This window comes from Monopterus albus, unplaced genomic scaffold (assembly GCF_001952655.1).
Source record: "Monopterus albus unplaced genomic scaffold, M_albus_1.0 scaffold16.1, whole genome shotgun sequence".
NCBI classification, from domain to species: Eukaryota; Metazoa; Chordata; class Actinopteri; order Synbranchiformes; family Synbranchidae; genus Monopterus; species Monopterus albus.
In genome coordinates, this window is record NW_018127896.1 from 6053935 (window position 1) to 6068894 (window position 14960).

General features: G+C 41.9%; 2 protein-coding genes across 3 annotated transcripts in view; both read left to right on the forward strand.

Moving 5' to 3' along the window:
* Positions 1–833: 833 nt before the first annotated feature.
* On the forward strand, positions 834–11050 carry LOC109955756 (ras-related protein Rap-2a-like). 2 transcript variants are annotated; one of them, XM_020592195.1, is made up of 2 exons: positions 834–1657; positions 1930–4395. In XM_020592195.1, the coding sequence occupies exons 1-2, from the start codon at positions 1344–1346 to the stop codon at positions 2069–2071; spliced, it is 456 nt and encodes a 151-aa protein (XP_020447851.1). In that variant the 5' UTR covers positions 834–1343; the 3' UTR covers positions 2072–4395. The 2 variants fall into 2 exon arrangements, with proteins under 2 accessions (XP_020447851.1, XP_020447850.1); XM_020592194.1 differs by lacking the exon at positions 1930–4395 and adding an exon at positions 9735–11050 and having other exon boundaries at positions 844–1657.
* A 706-nt stretch (positions 11051–11756) lies between these two features.
* The window catches only part of mrpl39 (mitochondrial ribosomal protein L39), an 8205-nt gene continuing 5001 nt past the window's right edge, over positions 11757–14960 (forward strand). The window contains exons 1-5 of the mRNA XM_020591909.1: positions 11757–11944; positions 13071–13277; positions 13461–13600; positions 13902–14001; positions 14316–14383. Coding sequence (XP_020447565.1) covers positions 11908–11944; positions 13071–13277; positions 13461–13600; positions 13902–14001; positions 14316–14383 — 552 coding nt within the window. The 5' untranslated portion in view covers positions 11757–11907. The remainder of the gene's footprint in view (positions 11945–13070; positions 13278–13460; positions 13601–13901; positions 14002–14315; positions 14384–14960) is intronic.

Below are 14960 nucleotides of genomic sequence, written 5' to 3' on the forward strand. Positions count from 1 at the left end.
GAAAAAAATAAAGAAAATCAAATAATTATTTATTTATTTATTTATTTTTGGCCTGGATCTTTAATTTGTGTCATGTAAAGGATATGTATATGTGCAATTAACAAAGACCCAGCAGCCTGGTTGTTCCGAAGGAGGAAACTGTGATGCTGTTATATAGCCACATAGTTTTGATTTTTAATATGGGACATTTCTTCCAGTTTATTACAAATTTGGTATCTCTTAACCATGACCACAATTGTTTGCTGACCTTAACTATAGCCAAAACTAAGCTTGCAAAATAAATATTTTTGCAACAGCAGTGTAATGGATTAGATCACAAAAATACATGATGATTGAATTTTGTTATTTGTCTTTGAGAGTGCTGTTTGCTAGAGATGTAATGATACTGAATATGATACGATATTTCCATGATAGAAATTCCACGATATAATATTTAAAATGAAAAAAATACCACTGCTAAATAAGAAATCTGCATTCTATAATAAAAGATAATGCAACAGTCATTAACAGTCCTTTTACAATAATAATATACAAGTCATATCTACAGTAGATACTGTCATAGACCCACAACATTATCTAGACATTTTTCTATCAGGATATTGCGAAATTACAAATATGGTTACATCCCCACTTTACTGGTAGCATTCTTTATTGAGAACTTCTATGGTGAATAGTGTGAGCTAATTTCCAAAACAGCTTTATTCTACTGAAAACTACTTTTTTAAAAGCTTAAAACTACTCTAATGTTAAGCTCCACCTAAGTATTTTTATTTCTTTTCATAAGACTGCTCTTTGTCACAAACACCGCTCCTACTCTCACCCTCCCTCTGTGGCTCTGTGGCACTAATCACCCTCCATACCTTCCAGGAAATAGTAACATCCAGTGGATGCACCGACTCCAGAGGCGTGGATTCCTAGAACTGATGTCTTCTTAAAGATAAATAGGCTCTCTGCCTTTAACTGTATTGTTCCCCGCTGTGCAGAGAAATGTAGCGCTAGCCTTCTGTTTTTAGGGCCATAAAAAGATGTGCTGTCTTTCCAATAATAGCCAATCTTATTTTTACCACACCGACGCCTTATTGCATTGTGGATGCCTCAGGAATGGTGTCCCTTCAAGATAGCGTGGGAATATTTCAGTCGAGGCTGTGGCCGTGCACCTCAGGGCTAAATGCTCCAGCATCCTCTCATTTTGCACGCCTGTAACTGCATCTCATTTACCGGAGGTGGCTGCTGTGTCAGGGCTGTAGTCTGAGTCCAGGCTCCTGTGCGGGGGGATGTGTTTCTTTTATCCGCCAGTCAAGCCTTTATTCTCTGCATGCCGGATTTAAGTCCACGGGAGCGCTATGCGGGAGTATAAAGTGGTGGTGCTTGGCAGCGGCGGGGTGGGGAAGTCTGCGCTCACGGTCCAGTTTGTCACCGGGACATTTATAGAGAAGTATGACCCGACCATTGAAGATTTCTACAGGAAGGAGATCGAGGTGGACTCCTCTCCTTCGGTACTGGAGATCCTCGACACAGCCGGCACCGAGCAGTTCGCCTCTATGAGGGACCTTTACATCAGGAACGGCCAAGGCTTCATCCTGGTCTACAGTCTGGTGAACCAGCAAAGTTTTCAGGACATCAAGCCCATGAGAGACCAGATCATCAGGGTGAAAAGGTGAGACACTGTCACTTTATAATATAAACCACCACTGTGTCCTGAATATAGTGAGATACAATAGACAAGAGGTTATTAAATATTGTATTTGTTTTGCACACAAGGCCAGCATGGATGGACACTCAAGTGTTGATACTATAGGAGAGAAAGTTATAATCATTCCTTAACCTTCCCCAGTTCATTTACTGTGAAATCAAATATAGTGAAATTAAACCCTGGGCCCCTAAAAAAATCACCAAAGCACCAAAATCTTTATGATTTTTTTGACACAGGGATCATCTCAAACTTCCATCCCTCCGCCTCTCTCCTGCTCCTCTCTCTTGTCCTGCAGTGCTTCGTGAGAAGCTGCAACCAGCTCATGTGTTGTTCATAAGAGCCCATCTGCGGCTCACCTGTCGCAGATCAACTCGCTGACCTCTCATCGTGATTCTCCGCCTCTCACACATGACCAACACTGGATGGTTTCGATCAGTTCCGTCCATTACTCTACCAATCCACTGAGCTCATGTCATGGCTGGAAGAGTGGAAACAAATCTGTGATTTTTCCTTTTGGGAGGGACATATTGCAGTTACTGGCTTACTGCAGTGCAGAGCCTCATTCAGCTTGTTTAATGGCACTGAGTGACTCTGAGGCTTTAGCTTATCAATCTTTCTGGTTTTATGAGGGATTCAATAGATGGTGTCTGTTGGTTTTGGCGCCATGTTAAGTTGAAATAGTTCATTTCCACGTTAGGAACCTTGTCTCATGTCATCCTTCTTCTGTTTCCTTTTATTTCCTGTCACCTCTCTACTGCCCACTATCTAAATTAAGGCAAAATGCAGTTTAGCTGTTAATGAGCCAGTCATTATTAAATTGATGGGGTTTATAATGTATAAAGACATGGGAGGACAGTTAGCTAATGACATTTCAACTACTATCACTGGCCATTAATTTGGTTTTAGTAGTCTATTTGTCATTCCAGCCATCACAGTGGGGCCTCAAAATGCCATGGAGGATTTGTCATCTCTCTTGCATAATTTGCACCTTTTTATCAGTAAAATTACACAGATAAAGTATGTTTTAGAAGTTTACACAAAAAGACATTTTTACCTGACTGGATATTACAATATAATCATTTAAGTGAATGGAATTTATAATTAAATCTGGATGGTCTGGTGAAGGGCCTCTCATCTCCGGAGGGCGCCACAGCTGATGATGCATGAGGGAACTCCTCGGAAATGAATAATGTAATGGTGAACCTCTAGCCAGCCTCCACCCAAAGCAGCTGCCTACACTGCACCAACCTCCTCTGTCCTCAAGTATATATCCTTAAATAATTCAAACTTTTATTTCACACTACTCTGGGTTTCTGCAAAATGCCCTTCACTAAAACTTATTATTGTAAGATTTATAGAAATATAGATCTTTGTCAGAGGTGGAATAATACTGTAGTATTGTGTAAATAACTAGTGCTTACATTATAATTAGTCAACACAGTTTGAGAATGGATGCACTTACACTGAAACTTTGACATTGTTGTTTCATCTCAAACTACCCCTGATGTTGCCTTTGCTGTATATTATTGAACTCTACACTTAAAAGATGAAGCTGGTCATATTATATTACAGTGTTTTCAGCACTCCCAATACATTGCATTACTTATCCCCCATACGTTATCATACCTTTAAGTATAGATTTCATTTAACAAACTGGAACCTCACAATTTATCTAAAAAGTCAAGACAGTGCAGACATGTAAATTCCTGCACAGGTTTTTTAAGGATAGGCTCTGCTGGTGATTTAAACACATGCAGACCCTATTCACAGTGTCCATCTTTAATGAAACGATGCAGCACAATCAGCTCCTGGTCTCAATTAGCTGGCTCTAGGAGATCCGCCTCCCTCTTCCTAAATTTTCTGCTGAGCCAGCAGCAACAAGCCCCACACAGAGCTCTAGTACATGTGCCCACTCACCAGATCTTAATGGGATTGTGTTGGGTTAGAAGCCAAGAAGACATCAGGCCTCCATTAAGGAATCATATAAAGCAGAATGCTTATGCAGGGCTCTTGGTGGGATAAGCATGGGAAAGAAGAGCCTATATGCTAGTGTGCTTTATGTTGTTGACTTACTGTTAGTGCATGAATAGCCTATGTGCAACACAGCAGGGAGCACACTTTAAGAAGTAGTTTGACACTATGGGAAAACATGCTTATTGACTTTTTTGCCTAAAGTCAGATGAGAAGATTTGTACCACTCCTACAGAGGCGGATCTAGAAAATTTTGCACGGGGTGTCCTGGCTGGGGCAAGGACTCAGAGAGGGGTGGCACATTTAAAATATTAAAACCATACATTATTAAGAATCACACTGTTTATGTTGTTTCCAAATGAGACACATAGTGTGTTCTTTAGCTAACTTTGGCTGCGCTCCTTATTTACTCCCAGCTGGGGACATTGCTGCTGCACAGTGGCCCCCCTCACCTGAGGGGAATCGTGCCTGGTACTCCACAACAACACAACTGAAGAAATTAATGCAAATATCATGCTGCATGCATGCATGATGTAAAATAAAGTGCCAGAAAACTATATTTAAGGCAACAGTTTGCCATTGTTTTTAATTTTTCATTCACTGATACTGACAGCATCACACTTTGGGGTGGCCAATCAGATTCCAGGCACCCCTGGTGCCACCCAAAAATGTGTGACCCCTGAATCTGCAGGTGCCATTTTTAGAAGCCAGTTAGCTTAGCATCAAATTGGAAATTTGGGGAGGCGACAGTGGTGCGGTGGGTAGAGCAGTCGTCTGAGCAGAGTCGGTTGCATTGGCGCCGCAGATGGTTGCCATCGGTTCTGTACCGGAAACAAATTCCTTGTGTGTAACATACTTGGCCAATAAAGGTGATTATCCTTAAATGTGGCAAACAGCCTGTAAATTTAAATGTAATTCACACATAAAACCCAACATGTCAGAATGAATGTAACACTTCTTGTAGTTTAGAGCAGCTGATATAAGATTAATAACAATACTGTCATGGTTCAGTGTTTGCTAGCAATACTAAATCTCTATTTACATCAGGGAATTTGAGATCTGTGTAAAACGAGATTAGCTCGTTAGCTGTGCACTGCCCTTCTTTCAGCAGCAGGACTGACAAAGGAAATCTGTACATTGCTGCACTTGCAATTACCTTTCACTTAGCAAAATCAGTGAATGCACATTCTGCCATTAGTTAAGGCTCTGTGACATTTGCTGCTTGCATATATTTGTGCTAAAGCACACCACCTCTGACATACTTTACATCATCAGCACCTCACAGACACAACAAATAACCCCCTTGTCAGTTGCTATCAGAGAAAACAACATCTGGGTGTAGCCCTGCTCCCAGTCTAATCAGCTCTCTGCTTGCATGGAAAGGTTTATGAAGCACGTTCACAAGCCCTTGGACTGCGTCTTCACGGTGTGCTGATGCTGTGTCTAATAGCAGGAGTTGAGCGCCACGCGCTGCTGAGGAGGAATAGGGTGGAGAGACCAAAACTACTGAGTGTATCCCAGGGGGCACTTTGGTGTTGGTACAAAGCAACTTCCTGACCTCAGGCTATTAGGGTTTTCCATCAGGAGAGAGAGTGTTGTTAAAGCAGCCGGCTTGGTTTCAAATGTGAGCTAAGAGGAAGCCACCAGCAGAGTGCTGGTGTGTGTAAAGTGCTTGAACTTAACATATTTACTGCACTATGCTTGCAAAAGTGTTTTCACACTACGCCACCACTCATCATTCTCTGACGTGGCTTGTAGCTGTTGAGCTGCTCTCACACAGTGGTGGAAAGTAACTAAGTACATTTACTTAAGTAGTGTACTTAGGTACAATTTTGAAATATTTTCATTTTCTATTACTTCATACTTTGACTTCACTACATTTTAGAGGCAAATATTGTACTTTTTACTCTACTACATTAACTTTAGTTAGTAGTTACTTTTCATAACCAGATAAATACAGTATAATTAAAAGACTTCATTGATCTATGGTGGAAAATTCAAAAGCTACCCAGCAGCAATTTGAATTAAATTATAAGCTAGTTAACCTTTTACCAGCTGCACCATTAAACAACAATAATGCATCAGTAACTATAATACAATAAAATGTGAAATGTGCCATTCTGCATACTGAGTACTTTTAATACTTTAAGTATGTTTTGATGCTATTTTTGTACTTTTATTTAAGTAACATTTTGAATATTGGACTTTTACTTGTGACTTGAGTATTTTTACACTGTTGTATTGTTACTTTTACTTCAGTAAAGGATCTGAGGACTTCTTCCACCACTGCTCTCAGAAATCTGCAAACACGCCTGTGCATCAGTCTAGTCCAATCTAATATACACTAGGACGGTCACTCCAAAGCTTTCAGGCTCTTAAAAGTGAAACAATGTTTACTTGTAACCCCTTATCACAGAATGAATATGGCACTGAGCCACAAGTAGTTCAACCAGAGTCCTGTAGTAGGTGAATATACCACAATAAAATAAGCAAAGATCAAGAAGAGGTCTGAAAGATAAGCATAATTTCTGCAGCATTTCCTTATGTTAATCATCCTTCTTCTGATCTGGGCCTGGGATTTCCCAAATTTAGATAACTATCGCTTTATACTCCATATCCCAAGAGAACAACATTAGATAGAAAGTACATATTTTGTTCTAACAGGAAGTCAGAGCATTACAGAAGACTGGGGGGGTTGTATTTTCTGCACGGACACTATTTCAGATCCCTGATCTGCTGCACATTTCTCCAGTTACAGCAATTTAAGTGGGTTTGGTGTTGTGAATATAGGGTATTGGTTTTAGAAATAATTCAGCCAGTCAGGGTTTTGTAGGCAGGTAAAGAATGGTGACTTCATCTTCCAGAAAAACTGTGGAAAAATGAAATTGCTACAAGTGTAAATAGGGCTGATGCAGCTGTCCAAGTGGTTGGCTTTGAGAAATAACAACTCTTACAGTAAATGGATGTATTTCTTTGATATAGTAGTAATAATGTGCCCAAAAGTGTTACAAGTGCAAGCAGGAGTGTAAATAATGCAGGTTTTAAAATATAAAAAATGAAATAATGTTATGAAATGTGCCTTGTTTCTTAGGTATTTCGGTGAACTTTATGATAGTATTGTGTGAACTTCCACGCTAGCAAACAGAGTCTGGACCATTAATAACATTTATGTCTCCTCACAGTCTCATTTAAAATTGTTACTTTTTTTAAAACCAGCATAAAACTCGCCTCATTATTTCTCACATAGGATTCTTGTCTTCATTAACTGCACAGAACACCAGGAGTAATAAAACTAATGACAGCTTGTCTCTTTTCTCCCATGGTTCCTATACAATGTTTGCATCTGCAATAAAGAAAATGAAATGATGCAGTAGAGCTGGGCTGCACCATTAAAGACAGAAATGAAGCTTGGAGTTTCATTATTTAAAACAGACTCTAAACATTGTGTCCAGGCTTTTTAGCTTTTTTGTTGTTTCCTTACTTTCTTCTTCGTGTAGCTGCAATGCCAAAGCGCTACAGAAACAGCCAGAGAATCCTTGTTCTCCAGCAGTAACACCCTCTGGGCGTCACCGCAGTGTAGGCGCTATATGTTCTGTGATTTTTCTGTCCAATCCTACAAACAGATACAGGCTGGCTCTCACACTGTGTCTCAGCTCCAAACTGCTAATTAGCAGCAGATGCAGAGAGCAAAGAGGCGGCTGCAGGGTTGGGAGGCTTCACGTCCGAGATGTCTGACTGTTCTTTTGTTATTTGTGCTGTATGTGTGTTTGCTGGAGCTGGGGGGGGCTTGTGAAAACATGGAAGTGAGGTTACTGCAGCTGTTTAGCACAGGGAGTAGCCTTAATAATGCTCCTGGACCCTGAGGATAAGTGGAAAATAGCTGGAATAACACCCTGTAGAGTCAAATGGCAGTCACTATACTTTGTGTAGTGTAAAGGCCAAATGTGACTCAGCAAAAGTTGATCGAGATTCCACTTTCATTCTGAAGACGCAACATTCCAACGTGTGGCTTTTACACAAATAAAGGTGCAGATGATTAAGATGCTGGAGCTCTGCAATTTGCAGCTGAACACGTGTATCATTCTGAAAGAGCTTTTTACTGCAATATTAGAAGTCAGCACAGATTTTACCATCCATATCTTCATGTGAGTTCATAAGCTGTCAGCCACCTGCTGTTGTCTGTTGCATAAATCCAACTCTTTCTCTCTGCAAAACCACTGAAAGCAAAAGGCTGCGTTTTCACACAGCTGGTTTCAGCCAGGCAATCCAAACACATTCCAAGTGTGTTGATAATTCCTGTAATGAAACACAGCCATTTCCTGTACTGAACAAATAACAAGTTAGAAGTGTTTGTCATATGTGTAAAACCTGCCATAGTTATCACACAATTAAGAGTTAGCAAACTGTTACCCCAGGGCACTGACGGGCAGGTTCTTCAATACACACTCCAACTTACCTTCATGCTGTTCTGCAGTTTCAGTTCCTCCTCATCTGGCGAGAAGAGCGACAGATTGATGCTACAACAAACAAACTCTTTACAAACTCAGCACCCACCCCACCCCAGATAAACTGGCTCTCCCTGTGACTTTGTAGATACATAGAGTTTCTCCTGCAAGGCTGTCAGAGCACATTTGTCTGCTCTCCTTGCTCACACTTCACAGCCTCTCGACTCCGGCTTTTCGAACACACAGGCCATGCAGAGATGCTTGTCCTGCTGAGAGCTGATGTTTGTCTATATGCGTGTGTGTTGTACAGTGCAGTGGCAATGTGGGAAAATGTCAAGCTGCAGGGAAGTCTGGCATTTGAGCCTTTAGTTTTCTCTGCTTGACGGTCTTTAAATGTGTTTGTTGACCAACTGCTGACATTATATTTGCACATTTTGGGTGCGGTGAATCCCTTTGGAGGGGGTCAGGGGGCAAGCTCAACTGCAGAGTGGCACTCTAGAAAAATTACGGGCCTCAGTGGCTTGCACAAGGTCCAATGGGTGCTCAAGCGTCCCTCCCACTGCACTTATTCCCCCACCTCTCTGCTGCATGTTCTCATTTCCTCCATCTCTCTGGAACCTCTTCAGCTCCCTGAGATGTTTGCCAGCTCCTTTCCACGCTTCAGCTCTTCCCCCAGCTGAGCAGTGTGGCAGCAGGCCACCAATGTTTAGATAAGAGCCCATTTCTCAATAGCACCAGCAGATCAATAAGCCGGGCTTGGAATGCACTTAGGAATGACTAATGGTGGAGGCTATTAGGTGAACTGTGCCATTACCTGTTGTGAGAATATACAGTATACCCTAACTGACATTAATCAGTGAAAACACGAAGGCCATTGAAATGAAATGAAATATCATGTACCTGGACAAAGTGGGACCTGGATTTACTCTAGTATAATACCTTGTTGAATATCCAAGTAACTTTGCACTTTGCACACATCCTGAGTGTATGAGTTTGTTTTTAAAGGGTCACTACACCCAAATTACCAAAAGACACTCTTCATGTCCCCCCATGTAAAGGCAGCACATTAGCTTTATTCAATTATTCAATAACCTATTGCATTACTCTGCCCAGCCTGGTTTCCCTATATTGATGAGTCACAGGGAAGAGGACTGGGATTGTCAGCCACATACTGGGGGAGAAAGCTTTTGATCTGTTAAGACATGCTTTGTGTATGATGGACACGATGCAAAGTGGAAAGCTAACCCTTTGAAACAAGAAGCCATTAAAGGTACAGCTTGCACACCATGCTAACACATATAGACTGTATCCAGGGATAAACACAGCATCACTGTGTCAAAGGAGGTAGTTGTGTTTTTGGAGGTGACAGTTTCCTAATGGGACTGCTTACTGATATTAGACACCGGGGGAGTGATGGAGACCTCCTGGGAAGCTGGAGCTGAATGCAGTTCAGTTTATCCTTCTCCTCTCACTCCACTGTGCATCATTCAAAACCCTTATTGTTTGGGCATCTATCAAATGCAGTGTGTAGGCCAGTTTTCCCTCTTGTGTTAGGTAGCATGAAGTTCCTGTAACAAAATACACTCAGCAAATTTCACTGAAATCACGTTTTCTCTTGCTCTCAGGTACCAGCAGGTGCCGGTGGTGCTGGTGGGAAACAAGGTGGACCTGGAGGAGGAGAGGGAAGTGTCCCCCAGCGAGGGCCAGGCGCTGGCTGAGGACTGGGGCTGCCCCTTCATGGAGACATCGGCCAAAAGCAAGACCATGGTGGATGAGCTTTTTGCAGAGATTGTCAGGCAGATGGACTTCTGCCCTCTGCCGGACCGGAGGGAGACCTGTTGCCCCACCTGCAGCATACAGTAGCAGCCAGTCAGTCTGCTGTAGGGGTGATGGATGGGAGGAGACTAGGCATTAGAATGCAGATTAATTCCTGTTAGACAGATTGAAGGTGGTAGATTTAAAGGAAGAATCCACTCTTGCTTTCACGGATAAAGAGAAATTAAATTTCAACATTCATCACTCCTTGGACAAAGAGTGGATTTTTTCCTTGAAAGAAAAAAAACACACTCGACCTCCCACATCCATCACTTCCTCCTGATTAGCAAGACTGAATTTTCAAGGGTTTCCCAAAGGCAGCACGGTGCCAAAACCAACTTCCAAGCCATCAACAAAGAGGATCATAGTGCTAAATCCTTTTGGCAAAGCAGCCATAGGTCCAAGCAGGGATGGCAGTGTGCTCAGCAGTTTTATCGCTCCTGTTTTCTTCTGCTTGTGTATTTCTTTTTGCACTTTTGGGACTTTTTTGACAGTGCAAGACCAAACACCAAGTATCTGAAGGGATGTCAAGTAACACCACTGTGAAGAAGTCATGCTGGAAGTTAATTATACAGCAAGCCCAGCCAACTATGAATGAATAAGCAGATGAGCAAATGTCTAAAAAGAAAACTAGGGAAATTCATTCAGAGGATCCCAGATGCTGACATACTGTGGGTGATGTGTGTGTGCATGAAGTTGTACTTTCACACTGACAGTGAGTACAATCAATCTCACCCAAAGAGACAGCATCAATACATCAATCAACTGATCATTAAAATGTATGGACACTTGTCTCTAAACCTTACAGTACCTTACATCCACTTCTGGTTTCTGTTAAGCTTTTATTTGAAACAATGTAAACTGTAACAGCGTCTTAAATAATAATTTGTCCTCTGTAATTTTCTTTCAAACTAATTCATTAAAGAGCAGTTGTTTCAGCAGTGATGTGTGTTGCAGTGAACCTGTGCAGAGGCAGGATGCTGTCCATGGTTTTTAGTATGCTTTGTTATATTGTATGAAGTGAGCATCAATGTCAGTGTGTAGTTCATATATCTTAAATCACATCAGATATGTTAGTGGTTCAATATCAGAAACACTTATTTTCAACAAAATTAAATCTTATGCACAAATGAGTCAGGCTTATTTCTTGCTTCTTGTGTCATGTACAACTCTGAGGTTGCCTCTCTCCTCTTTCTTCAACCTCAGTTCTGCACTCATTGTCAAAATAACCTCTTGGTTTTTATTATTTGAGAGTAATCTGACTACATCACTGCCTATGTCGAGATGATTTATGGTGGTACTCTTTCTGTGTCCCCTGGCCCAGTGTCCTGCTGTCCCTGCTGCTGCAATTAGTGCTGACACTTACTGCTGATTCTGGTGCTGAATAATCCAACAAGAATTTGTGAAATTCCAGTTGCCATTAGAGGATGAAACTGGGGACATGTGAAACCTTAGAGCCAAGATCATAAGTATGGATTCCATTCAATCAGCGTAAGAGTAATAGTCTTCCTATACTGATGAAAGAGAGACAGGTCATTCAGAAATAAATTGTACACAGTAAATATAAAAACTTTATATTTAACAAGGGTCTATAACAATGTCAAAGAAGTAACATTTATACAGATATATATTGTTAGAGCAATGGTGCTGATACAGACCCCGATTCTCTCTCTCTCTCTCTCTGTCTCTCTGTACATCTACATTAACTATTGGAGGGTTTCCTTCACTTAAGCCTCATGAAAACTACTAGCAACAGCGACACCTGCTGTCATAAACTAGAACCTCAGTTCATTTCGTAGGTCTCATGGAATCTTGTCGCTTCTGAGTAAACGCCCTGCCCGGATCTAAATCATGTTGCACAGGAAGTAGGCATGGAGTCATGGTGGTGTCCTTCCATCACTAGTGTTTGCGTCTGATGTTTCTCCTTTTTATATAAATATACATCAAAAAAAAAAAATTGTAGCCTTGGAAACATTTGTCAGAATGATCACCAGGACGGCGTGTCAAGTTCTTCAGCGCCGTAAGTAATTGTGAGCTCTCGTTAACCGGGTAGCATTAGCATGTGAGCTAGCTAGGGTGCCAAGTTAATGACAGCTTGTAACTTAATATGCGTCCGTTTAGGTAAATAGTTTTCACGGTGGACTTTTTGACTTGATATAGCAGGAAAAGTGCATGTGCTAGCAGTAATATGCCTTAAGTGTCTCTCTATTAAAGTGAGTTAGCACACACAATACCAGAGGCTCCTCCGTGACTTCAGATCATGTAAATGTGACAGTTTTTCTTAGATGTTGTTATCTCTGTTATGTCAGAGGGCATGTGCTGACTTAGAAATGTGATAGAGAGGTACACTCAGTTGTCATTTTATTTGCTACACCGAGCTAAATCTAATGCAGCCTTATCCGACAGTCCTCCTTCTTGAAGGTGACCACGTTCAGATTTTGTTCCAGCTGTTTCCGAAAGGTGTTGGTTTATATCTGGGGACTGCAGTTTATTGAACTGTGCTGCAGAGGTGTTTCTGCTATTGAAAGTAAGTGGAGTGGGTACATTAATAGAAACACCTTTCCCTGTAATGCAATACAAATCCACCACAAAATGACATCTGAATCAACACTTCTAAAAGAAACTCAACAAAAATGGAACCTTCGTTGCATGACTGTTGTATTAGACTGGACCTTACAACCCCATTAACTGACAACTGAGTGTTTATCCAGAATGCAACTCAGTAGCTTGTTTAGTGCCCAGTGAGTGCTCACATCTATCAAACTTCACAGCCCCAGTTTAAAACATTGACTTTCTGTTATCAGAATCAGAATCAGCTTTATTGGCCAGCTGTGTCGGACACATGAGGAATTTGACTCTGGTACATCAGCTCTCAATATAAATTGTAATCTTGATTCAAGATAACCCTGGTGACAATTTTATTTTCTTCACAAAAGCTCCCCCAGGGTCCCAAGAGACATTATACAACTAAATTTGTCTAATTGGGGGCAGCCCCTATAAGTCAGTAATGTGGTGTCAAAGGTTTGAGCCTGTTTTTGTTTCTCTCCACCAAGAAGTTAGGTTTAGACATTGAACAGTCCTCTGCCATCTTTTCCTTGTGTATTCTTCTTTTCTGTTTGGATCCATCCATCCTTTCCCCTCCACAGGCTTTGCATCTGCCGCAGAGGCCATGCGTCCTCCAGTTGCCGAGGTCCGCACCTGGCGCAACACCGTCTTCTCCAGAGAGCAGGCCAGGCAGAGAGCTCTGTACCCCCGCATTGAGAAGATAGAGGTGTCCATGCAGGGCCCTGGGCTCGACGGTACACTGCTCATCATGAACAAAGGGATGTCCACTCCTCTGAGCTGTGCCAGACGTGAGTGAAAGGGAGTCTGACCAGTCTCTAAATCTCAAATAGATTTTTCTCCAACTTAAACCAGGCCTGCTTAAGCCCAGACTATGAGAGGAACTTTGTTTATGTAGTGTATTAATAATGTAACAGCATTTACAGTCTAAATAAATCCTTGTTTTGCACTGAGATGAGCTCTTTTTCTATCAGACCTGACGGAGCATCATGTGACCAACTCAGCTCTGGCCCTGGTGGACGGGGAGCTGTGGCCTCTCCACAGGCCACTCACCCACTCCTGCTCACTCACACTGCTCACATTTAAAGACAGTGACCCAACATTGGTCAACCAGGTATTTTTAAAACTTAAATCAAACCAATAAAAACCATGCAGTGATTCACCTGCAACAGAAACAGGGTAACATGTATGACCTTTCTCTGCATATGTTTACTTGCCATTTGTCTTAGTTCTCAATTGTGGCTCACCAGTCCAATAACTAATAACTTCCTTAAGCCTTGTTGTGCTCAGTCCATATCTCCCACCTGTGTCTGTGTGTAAATATTCTTACAATCGGCATAAATGCAGGTAGAACAGGGAGTCAATCAGTCACTTAGTTTGAACTGTGACTATGTCCTCTTGTCTTGTCCTGCCAGGCCTATTGGCGTTCCTGTGCTGCCCTTCTGGGTCAGGTCCTGGAGACTGCGTTCAAAGACGACTTTACTGTAGAGCTGCTCACCATTCCAGAGGTGCCAGGTAGAGGCACTTCTTTATGTCTCAGCAACTGTCAGAGACCAGAAGAATTTGTCTGTGCTCAGTAAATCAGTGAGGATCCTTGCTGCACTGCCAGGGCTAGTTTAAATGCAGTGTCCTCTTCTTTCCTGTTCTCGGGCCTTAACAGTAGTTGTCATAGTTCGGTGAAAATGAACATTACACCTTTAGCCTGATTTAACATGATTCCTGGCAGGTGTTTTTTTTTTTTTTTTTTTTTAGTTTACTCTTTTAAAAAGAAACTGTTAAACTCTGATAGGAGGTCATAATTTGTTTTAACCTAATGTGTCTCCCTGCAGTCACTTCAGGAGCCTTCTGCTGTGACGTGGTGCTTGACCCTCAGCTGGACTCGTGGACTCCCTCTGAGGTGTGTATGCTCAAATGCTCAGTTAAATCTCTGCAGTCACATCTATTATTATTGTCTGGTGCGTGTTGAGCAGGAGATATTTATCCTCCTGGGTGGTTTTTCACTCCTTGTAGATGGAAGACAAGTTGTGTCTTAGTCCACCACCCCTATTTAGTGAGGGGTGTTCTATTTGGACAAAAATAGCTTCCTTGACTCCTCTCTCAAACCAGCGATGTTCTCTGGAGAGGATCTGGACTTCACTGTCCTCAAAAGAATGTCCTTTGTCCTTCAGGTGGAGGTGAACTGCTGATTCTGGTCCACTGGACTTGGCCCTCCTGTGTTGAGCCATGCGTTTGTGAAGCGACTGCTTAGTTTCACCAATGTACAAGTCGTTACACTCCTGACTACACTTAATGGCATACACCACATCACTCTGTTTATGTCTGGGTGTTTTGTCCTTAGGGTGGACCAGTCCCCTGCTGCAGGGTGTTCTCTGGTTTAAAGTTGATTGGGATATTGTGGTTGCAGAATATCCTTTTTAATTTCTCTGATAAACCAGCCACATAAGGGATGACAGTGTTATCCCTTCTTGTTTCTG